At 48.3% G+C, this 10370-nt stretch overlaps 1 protein-coding gene across 1 annotated transcript; it reads right to left on the bottom strand.

Moving 5' to 3' along the window:
- Positions 1-3840: 3840 nt before the first annotated feature.
- LOC142826752 (uncharacterized) lies at positions 3841-9173 on the bottom strand. Its single transcript, XM_089776203.1, has 3 exons — positions 9030-9173; positions 4883-5485; positions 3841-4645 (listed from the first exon to the last, which is right to left on the bottom strand). Exons 2-3 carry the CDS (start codon positions 5267-5269, stop codon positions 4592-4594), a joined length of 441 nt encoding a protein of 146 aa, XP_089632329.1. The 5' UTR covers positions 5270-5485; positions 9030-9173; the 3' UTR covers positions 3841-4591.
- Between the last annotated feature and the right edge of the window lie 1197 nt (positions 9174-10370).

Here is a 10370-nt window from a genome sequence, read left to right as displayed (position 1 = left end):
CCAAGGACCTCCAGGTTATATCTTGCCCCTCTGCCCACAGTTGGTGTAAGACCGTCCTGACATTTCATTCTACAGAACTTTGTTCAGTCCTAGTTCCAAATAACACTATGTCCATGCCTTCCTTTGGGCTCGATATTCCAGTCTATCCAGTCTATTAGGAAATGTGGAATTAAACCACTTTGTCAGTGTGGATGATAATGAAAGAACAGACCCCGCAAACTCTTGACCCTGGGGTTTGTCCATTTGCTTTCCTGCCTGCATATTTTCACACTCATTACCTGCCAGTGACAGCTTAGGCCTGAGACTGCATCTCCACTGTTAACAAAGGGCTACAATTATCCTGTAATTCTCAGGTGATCAGAAGCCTATGTTAATAGAGGGAGAGAGCTTTGTCCTTTCTCTGACCTGCTTCCCCAAGGAGTCAGAGAAAGGAAAATAAGATTATAAAAAGAATGACAGGCTAATTTTTATGTGTCCTCTGAAGAAGTGGGTTGTGTCCATGAAAGCTCATGACATCATCTACATGTTTTGTTAGTCTTTAAGGTGCTACCAGACTATTTGTTGTTTTTTAAGTTTTTCCTGTTACAGACTAACTCAGCTACCCCTCTGAGGCTAACTTTTTGTTACTCTTTCAAGCCTGTCTTCCATCCACAAACTCTTTGCTGCTCATCTTGGGATATTTTAGCCAGGGGGTGGGAGGTGGATTAAGAAGAATCGAGCACTGGGGAATCTTGGGTTACCACTGAGTACAGTTATGTGACGGGAGCCCGGCACTGGAATATCAGGGAACTGCAGGGCAGGACTGAGGGGCACTGACGGGGCTGTGAGGGGATCCCAGGGCTGGAATAGCAGGGGGCTGCAGGGCAGGGCTGAGGGGCACTGGCAGGTTTGTGAGGGGAGCCCAGAGCTGGGATAGCAGGAGGCTACAGGGCAGGATGGAGGGGAGCCCAGGGCCGGAATAGTGGGAGGCCAGGCTGCAAAGTAGGGTTGAGATTTTTTTTTTAATTTAAATTTAAGAAGTTCCAACCTTGATTGTATGGTTTGCTCTCCACAGCCTAGGAAATGCTTGTCTTGTCTTTTCATTTGTATTTGGTTTAATTTTACATTATTTTGTGCCTCATTTTGTACCTCTTTTTTATGCTTGCCCAGAAGCACAATAAGTACATGGATAAAGTCCATGTTCTGAGGAGCCTGTCAGACACTCCTCACTCAGGCCAAACTCCCATTTTGGGGCTCTCCACGGCTCTGGCTGGCTTGAGTTCGCTGACCCCCAAACTATAATATTCTCTGCCCGCAGCTCAGCAAGGTGGGGCATTCCTTTCTATCTATGGAAAAATCAAACAAAACCAAAGGAATGACTTCTGCTCTGACTGACAGGGTGCAGTTCACACTCCAGGCAAAGTCCTAGGAGCAACAACAATAGTAGCTCATAACTGAATTTAGGAGCAGTGTAGAAAAGGGGCTATTTTTTATCTGTGATACATGTTAGAAAAACACAGCCCTCTGTGCTAGAGTCAGACAACTGCTTCAGGCTCGTACGTAAGGGGGCTGCAAAGGGTCTGAAAGCACCCCCATGGTACCCCAAGTAGACATGCTCTGGCCAACCAGGGGAAGGAATGAGCAGGGCGTTGCCCAATCCTCCCTCCCCCGTGCTCCGGCTGGCCAGGGAAGGCTGGGGCTTTTTCTCCCACTTGCTTGGGGAACCATGGGGGTGCATTTACACCCTTGCAGCCCACATTTACAAAAAAAGTGCCCCCTCCCCTGGAAATTTGTACATACAGGCCTGGCTTTGTATGGTGTCTCTGTATCAGTGGTTCTCAAAGTGTGGTCTGTGGACCACTAGTGATCTGCAGCCACCTCCCAGGTGGTCGTCCCCCCTGCTTCCCCACACAGCGGTTGAGACCGTGCTGCTGCTGGAGCCTCAAGTTTGATCTGCCTCTCTCTGCGAGCTGGGTCTGGGCTTTCTTCACCTCCCCGCTCCACGTACCTCTGAGCCAGAAGCTGAAACTGTTGCTGCAGTCTTGCAGCTACACAGGCCACAAGGCTCTAGCACCAGCTCTGGCTTGCTGCTCGGAGGGCACACGAGGCTGGGGAGATGGAGGGGGCAGGGCGGCTTGGCAAGCAGAGTGGGCAGCAGCATGGAGCCAGGTGCGGGGCCCCACGCTGAGATGCTGCAGATGGCTGAGGAGGCAACTTTGAGCTGGCGGCCAAGAGCTACGGCTCGCAACTGGACAAGCTAACGCAGTCTGAGCAGGGAGTGCGGAAGCAGCAGGCCACCACTGGCCATGCTCCCCATGGTACTTCCAACATTGAAACGTAGCATGAGGGGCAGAGCTCTTGCTACATTTCAAAGGAGAAGGTGCCCTTATCAACTAATCAAATAGTCAATGCAAATTATATTGATTAATCTAAATGTAACATTCTTACCCCTGCCATAAATAAAGGAAACATTGAAGCCTTTCGTGTTGGACATAAATTAATATTTTACTTTATTTAAATTATTTAAAGTGAAGTGTGATGAACTAAGAGAACTTTAAAATGCTTAATTTGTTTAATAATTTAAATTAAACTGTTCCTCCTAGCTGCAGCACTAGCAAAATGGCTTGGGCATAATTATGTAATTAATGGTAAGTTTCCATTAGCAACTGGTGATCCGTGGAAAGATTTTCATTGAGCCAGGTGGTCCATGGGTCAAAAAGTTTGAGAACCACTGCTCTATGCTATAAAGTCCCTGTTACAAGATGGTACCATCTTCCTGAGAGAACATAGGTCAGTCTTTGTTCCTGGGCATATTGCAACTTAAGACCATATCTACACTCTGAGACAAGGTTGAATTTATTAACGTCAACTTTTTAGCTCCCTATTTTGTAAGGATTATCCAGGGGCAAGAGGGAGTGAGGGATGGAGTGGCACTTGGAGCCCGGTCCTTGGCCAACCCTGCGCTGATGTGGGGGCGGGGGGCATCCTGACAAGGGGAGGGGTGGATTGGGGGACGGGAGGGTTCTCCTCCCAAGCGCTTAGGTAACCTGTCTAACTCCCTGGTTTCTGTCTGTCTATTTGTCTCTTGCTGCAGGTGGTGAGGGCCATCAATGTGGAGCTGCTGAAGAAACTCGACTGTCTCAGGGACCTGGACAACATCGTCACCGGGTTTGCCACCCTTGGATTCCCAAACTGCAGAGGAGCCCTCGATGGGACACACATCCCAATCCACACACCGCCCCACTGAGCAGCCCAATTTATAAACAGGAAGGGCTACTATTCCATGGTGTTGCAGGCCCTGACCGACCACCGGAGACATTTTATGGACATTTGTGTCGGGTGGCTGGGGCGGGCACATGATGCCTGCATATTCCACAACTCCTACCTGTACCACAAGTTGCAGGCAGGAACATTTTTCCCTATATGGCACCTCACGCTCAGGGACGTGCAGATGCCAGTGTGCATAGTGGCTGACGCGGCCTACCCCTGATGTCATGGCTTATGAAGCCCTACACCAGCCACCTGGATGTGAGCAAAGAGCTTTTCAACATGCATCTTGGCCAGGCTCACATCCAGGAGGAATGCGCTTTCAGCCATCTGAAAGGGAGGTTCCGTTGCCTCCTCGCACACCTGGAGATGGGCAAATGCCACATCCTGGAGGTGGTGGCTGCATGTTGCACCCTCCATAACCTGGTGGAGAGGAAAGGGGAGGCCTCCCTGCTCGGGTGGGGGACAGGTGCTGATGGCCATTTGAGCAGCCCTGGACGGCTGCCATCCGCCAGGCTCACTAGTCTGGTGGCCAAATCCAAGAGGCTCTGAGGGAGAGATTCTCAGGAGCCCACTGACCCTCCTCAGGGCCTCCCCCATGGGCGTTTGGCCTGGCCCACCCCTACCTGTTCCTCCACTACCCTCACCCTCTTCCCATAAAGAATACCTACACACCCGGTTTTCTTTGTACACACACACTGATTTTTATTAGAAACACTAGCAGTACAGAAAATGTGCTAACCGTGTATAAACCACCTTTTTCTTGTTACTGTTCAACTGTTTATAAACAAAGTAAATCTGTCACTCAAAAATAAAGATTTTGTTATATAACTGAAATGTCCTTTAACTGGGGTGGTAGGGGATTGAAAACATGGAGGAGGGAGGAGAGGATGAAAACCTGGAGTGGGGAGGGGGCTCAAGTAGGCCTCTGCTTCCCTGATCGCAGGGTCCTGCCACCTTCCTGCATCCTGGCACCGCCACGGCCTTGGGCTCGGGTGGAGCAAGAGCCAGTCCTGGCCTGGGCAGGATGCGGTGGGGGGGGGCAGTTGTTGGGCCTGTGAGGGCTCAGGAGTAGGAGGGGCTGGGGGGGAAGGGAGGGCTGGGGGAGATGGGGCCTGGCTTGTAGGAGAAGTGGTGCCTGTGACAGGGGCAGGCAAGGCTAGGGCCTCCTGCATAGTGGCACAGATCGAACTGCGCTGATGGACCAGCTCATCCAGCAGCCTGTTGAGCCACTCGGCCTCTGCCTCCATCCTCTGCTGAAGGGTTCTGTTGAGGTCCTGCAGGGATACTACATGCTCCTTCAGCAGGTCCGTGTAGACCCTCCAGTGCCTGCGGGTGCCATGGGTCAGGGATGGTAGTGGGGTGGGTGTGGTGCTTCCCTGTTGGGGAGAGGGTCCAGCTGTGGAGGAAAAGAGGAGACAATCACTGTCTGTGTGCACCCCTGCTGTCCCCGAGGGCATGCCGTGGCTTTCAGGGGCTCTCCTTTGGACAGGAGACTCAGGGGTGTTACATGTGACACCACATGTGAGTTGGGCAGTGGCCTGACAGCATCAGAGGGGCCCCACAGTGGCAATGGGACTAGATGACTCCCCGCACTGCCAACCCGCCGTGTGTGGTGACCTCTCAAAGCACTCACCTGGTGATTCCTCCCCGATATCCATGGATGCCTGGGAGGCCTCTGGGGTCTGAAGACCGGCTCCTGGGAGAGGGTCCCTGCTGCCTCCTCTTCCTCCTCCTCCGGGTGCTGCTCTCCTGCATCTCCTGCCTGGTTGTCCTCCCTCAGGGGTCGGTCCACGATGCAGTGGGGTAACCCGGACTCCACCACACTCAGTGGAGTCTGGGCTTCCCCACCGCCCAGGATCTGCTCCAACTCCTGGTAGTAAGGGTAGCTCTGTGGGGCTGCCCCGGAGCGGGAGCTCTGGTCTCGGGCCTTGGCATATCCCTGCCGCAGCTCTTTCACCTTGGCCCTCACTGGTGCCATGGTGCGGGGGTGATGCCCTTTCTTGGCCAGTCCCTGGGCCATGCACCCATATATGTCTGCATTCCTGCAGTGCGACTGCAGGGCCTCTTCCTGGGACCAGAGCTCCAGGAGGTTTTGAATTTCTGGGCCAGACCAGGATGGTGCCTGCCTTTTGGTGCCCCTGGGTGGGTTCTCCTCACTGTCCTGGGGGCCCTTGAGGCTGGGACATGGCTAGCACGGCTGGCTCGGATGCTCTGGCTGGCTTCCTGACAGCAATGCCTGTGTGGGTGCAACAAAATACAGGACTATGTAGCACTTTAAAGACTAACAAGATGGTTTATTAGGTGATGAGCTTTAGTGGGCCAGACCCACTTCCTCAGATCAAATAGTGTCTGGGTGCCTGTGCCTTTAAGAGGCTGTGGCCAGGAACCACATAAGTGCTCAACATGTAAAAGCTGGACTGTCTACCAGGGCTTCTTCCTGGAGGCCTTTTTTTCCCGAAAGAACTGGCTCCCTGTGTCCACACACACCTTTTTTCGACAGATCTCTGTTGAAAAAGGCATTATTTCTCGTAAAACGAGGTTTACCACTGTCGACAAAACCGCTGCGTTCTTTTGATTTACTGTCAACAGAATGCAGCAGCAGTCTAGACACAGGAACAGTTTTTTTGAAAATAGGCCACTTTTTAAAAAAAACCCTGTAGTCTAGATACACCCTGGGATAAAGCTAGGACACAGACTCAAGGCATGTGGATACTGGAGCAGAGCTAGATCCTATTTAACATTAGGGATGTAAAATCCCATTTAATTGGTTAATCAGTTAAATGTGATGTTTAACAAATTAATCGATTAAAGGGAAGCGGACAGGGGGCCACTCCAGCCTGGCTGGGCTGAAGCAGCCTCTCCGCCAGTCCCCTACCACTCTCCCCACCCCCCGCCTGCCACAGATGGGCTGGAGCAGCCAGTTTCAGCTCTCATTAGTTATAGAGATGTAGCCATGTTAGTCTAGCCAGAACCAGTAAGCATCACATTCCTAATTTACACAGCTCCTAACTGTGACCTGGGTATATTTATAATGTATACGCAGCCCCTTGACTTGGATATAATAATAATATAATACTGTGAATTAAAGCTGCAGAGCTATTTAATTGTATGCATGAGTAAGAGAGAGTCCAACTCCAGGTCTGAAATTTTAAGCTTACACCTATCTCTAGTGATGGATCTGGGCCCAAATGATGTCCTGAAAACACCATGGAACCAAAATAAAAACATATTTAAGATGCTTTTAGAAAGGGAGGCCAGATGGACTCCAAATGGATTTCCACAGTTGGAGGGAGAGATTTCCACTAGAGCTGGGTGATTTTGTCATGCAAATAATTTTTTCACTAAAAAAAATGCAGATTCAGGGGAACTGAAACTATTTATGGATTCAGATAGACTTCAGCAAATACTTTTGGCTGTTTTTAAGTTTTGGGGGTTTTGTATGTAGAATTTTTTTTGAAAAGATTAAGTCACTCATTTCAGCATTTCCAGAAGGAAATGTTTTGACTTTTCATTTCACAAATACCTTTTGCTTTGGCATTTCCCTCAATTTTTATAATATAATATAATATAATATAATATAATATAATATAATATAATATAATATAATATAATATAATATAATAAATAAAGTCATTAACAATATTTTTTAAATCTTGAAAGTGAGGGGAAAAACCTTTCATTTTAGGGCAACCCTAAATAAAATGTTCAGCTTTTATTTCATTGAGCAATTAAATAAACATTGTTTTGGTTTGAGCTGAAACTTTTGACTTCTAATTTTTCAAGTCAGTTGCCACACTAAAAAATTGGTTATTCATCCAGTGCTAATTTTCACTTACCGGGGCCTACCACTGGCAAGGTGCAATCCCCTGCTTAGGAACTTCAAACAGTGGGTGATGGCTTAAGGTTGTCTGCCCTTGAAATTTTACAGTTGCGTAGCACTTCTGTGTAGACGCTCTTGGGTTAATCTACCTCCCTCAGAGGTGATCCTTCCTCCACCCCTGCCGTCTCACCACCATGGCTTCTAGGTGTATGTGTGGTGCCTTTTCAAGCCAATGGGTATAACTCAAGGTGGCTTGTCAATGACCCATCATCCCCCTATTTCTACCACTGCTCAAAACCTCGCTCTGCTCCGAGCAATGGCAGTGGGAACTGTTTGCCCCAGGCTGAATTTAACACTTTGTTTCTTTTCTAAATCTCATTAGAAAACAAATCTTTCTCCTTTCTCTCTACCACACTTAGCTTGTGTCTAGACTACAGGGTTTTTTCCAAAAAGTGGGCTTTTAAAAAAAAAAAACTTCCCGAGTCTAGACTACCACTGCATTCTTTCTAAATTAAATTGAAAGAATGTGGCAGTGTTTTTGACCGCAGTAAACCTCATTTTACAAGGAAGAACACCTTCCAAAAAAAAGGTGTTCTTTCAAAAAAAGGCGTTCTTGAATGCAAACTGTGCTTTTTAGAAAGAGTGCATCCAGACTGCCTGGGTGCTCTCTTTTGAAAAAGCGGCTTGCTTTTTTGAAAGAAGTGGTTGCAGTCTAAATGCTCGCTTTCGAAAGAGTCTTATAGTCTAGACGTGGCCTTGGAGATGTGCCAGTGAAAAGCAATGTGCAGAGGTAGGGATTATTATTATAATAGCATGAAAATTAACATTTGGGTAGTGTACTTTTCAAAGATATACATGCATGTGACTGTAACAACAGGGGTCCATTCATGTCTAATTTTTATTGACACCATAGATCAGTTTTGTCAATTAAAATAATAATGATAATAAATAATATTTTCTTTGTTTATTAATTAAACCCTGAGAACCCAACCCTGAATAAACATGACATCAGATTTTCCTGGTGCTATCCACATACATACCCTAAAAGTTAAGCGTTTGTATAATTCTTTGCAGGGCCTTATTTTTTAAGAAAGCCCATGCTATGATAATGTTGCAATACACAGTGCTTATGCTGGAGCTGTGCGAGGCAGTAGTTTTGCCACTGATATTAAGCAAAGTTAAGATCAACTCCCACTGATCGTTTTATTTATTTAAATTAGGAATGTGAAGAATGCCTGATGGGGAATTGATCGGGCATGGTGACCCAGCCACTGGTTTGTGCTGTTTCTATATTTCATGCATCCCTTTAGCCCGGTTAGGTTTCCCCTGGATGCCTAGGACACAGCCCGGCCACCCACGTTCCCAACAAGTCCTCCCTCCCCATTAATTAAGAGCTCGTCCAAATGGGCTAGTTCTGCGGCCAGCACAGCAAACGCTCCCGCCGCCTGTTTACATGACGTGTGAAGTCTCCGCAGCCATTGCGACACGGCTAGCGCCCAGCTGCGGGAAGCCGCCTCTGCAAGCGCCCCTTGGGGTGGAGGATTCGAACATGCCTCCCAGCGGCCTTCGTTTGCAAGTGAATGGGCTGCCGCGCTACCCTGGCTCAAATTCGCACGGGCTCGCGCTGGGGGTTTCTGCATGTGTGTCTGGTGCCAGGAGGGATTCCCTCCCCCCTACCTTTGCATTCTTTCGGGAGGGGGTGTCTCGTGCCTGCTGTGCCTCGTTCCCCCTCTGCCTGAGTCCACTGGCGGGCGAGGCTATTGCCTTTCTCTAGATTGTTTTGCAGGGAGAAGGGCTACTATGGAAAAAATTCCATGAACCCAGACATTTGGGGCCTGATCCTGCCCCCCCCCTTGCTCCGAAGTCAAAGACAATTTGGCAAAGTTTGTTGACTTCCATGGCTCAGGATCAGGCACCTCACGCCTGCGGTTCTTCTGCATCAACTTACTGTTTCCTGTACCTGTTTTCCAGGTGTGCCTTTCCTTTCAGAGCCAGCCTCTGGACTCTCCTCCCCCTCCGAGTTCCAAGTGGATGTGCTGCGGAGAAACTCCTCCAGGCTGCTCCCCCATCTGATTTGTACAGCGCTGAATGCACAGATGGCGGAAGAGGCACTGTCTCCCCCTATTTATTTTTCATTTTTGTAAAGGAATGCCTCCTCCCGCCCCAAAATAAAATCAAGAGTCTTAAAGTCGAAAGCTAAGCCCCCGTCTCCCGAAATAAGCTTTATTTGACGCTTGTGTGAGGAATGCACTTCTGTGCGCTCTTCCAAGGCTTTTGGAAAATGTGTCTTTTTAAGAGGTTTCTGTTGTTGAGCTCAGGTGGAGGAGGGGAGAGAAAGGGAAGAAAGAGAGGCCATAGTAAACAAATGCTTTCGAGAGAAAAAATTAGGGAAGAGTTTTAAAAGGGAAAGAAAAAGGAAGAGAGAAACGTCAGGCACCAGGAGTAAGAAGTATCTACAGGTGCTGCCTCCCTATAAATCCAGTTCTGGGGATTTTGATAATACCCAAACAAATAGCATCAAATGAGCAAACCTGCTCTGCTTTCAACTCATCTCCCCACAATTCAAATACTTAAATTAACTGCTACGGAGGAGGAAAGCCCTAAACTATTGTTGTATTTATTTTCAGGGAGATTGAATGCTTCTCTGTTTGCAATTATACACCCCAAAGGCTTTTTGCTTTTACATCTACAGTGCAAGGCACATGTGTTCTCATGCCCCAGGGGAAACTCTTGAGTCTGATATCAGAGGGGTAGCCGTGTTAGTCTGAATCTGCAAAAGCGACGAGGAGTCCTGTGGCACCTTATAGACTAACTGAAGTGTAGGAGCATAAGCTTTCGTGGGCAAAGTGGGTCTTTGCCCACGAAAGCTTATGCTCCTACACTTCAGTTAGTCTATAAGGTGCCACAGGACTCCTCGTCGCTCTTGAGTCTGAGTTAACTCTGAGTTGAGAAAGGGGGAGCTGTACATTAGGAAGGGAGCTTCAGGGGATAGCCGAGTTAGTCGGTTACAGAAAAAAAAACATGGTCAGGTAGTACTTTATAGACTAACAAAACATGTAGGTGGTATCATGAGCTTTCGTGGGCACAGCCCACTTCTACAATATATAGGGGAGAAAAGACCTACTCGTGCCACTGACGTTTCGGGGGAGGAGGATACACTGACATGGAAGTAGTGCCAAGCCTATTGCTAAAGTGAGAAGGAAATTGCTCTGCCTTGAGTATTAAAATATTTTGCACTCTGCCTAAGGGATAGCCAAATTTTAGGCGCCTTTCTACCAATCTGAGCAAGCCTTTTGTTGCA

This window comes from Pelodiscus sinensis, chromosome 1 (genome assembly GCF_052426305.1).
Source record: "Pelodiscus sinensis isolate ZL-2025 chromosome 1, ASM5242630v1, whole genome shotgun sequence".
Lineage (NCBI taxonomy): Eukaryota > Metazoa > Chordata > Testudines > Trionychidae > Pelodiscus > Pelodiscus sinensis.
The sequence above is the reverse complement of the archived record's forward strand: the minus strand, read 5'-3'. Positions and strand labels throughout refer to the sequence as shown.

Bases quoted from the DNA above. Each gene is read 5' to 3' on its own strand.
- LOC142826752 (XM_089776203.1), bottom strand. From the start codon at position 5,269: ATGGCCCAGGGACTGGCCAAGAAAGGGCATCACCCCCGCACCATGGCA. The intron at 4,646-4,882 runs GTGAGTGCTTTG...TTTCCTCCACAG, and splicing joins TATCGGGGAGGAATCACCAG to CTGGACCCTCTCCCCAACAG.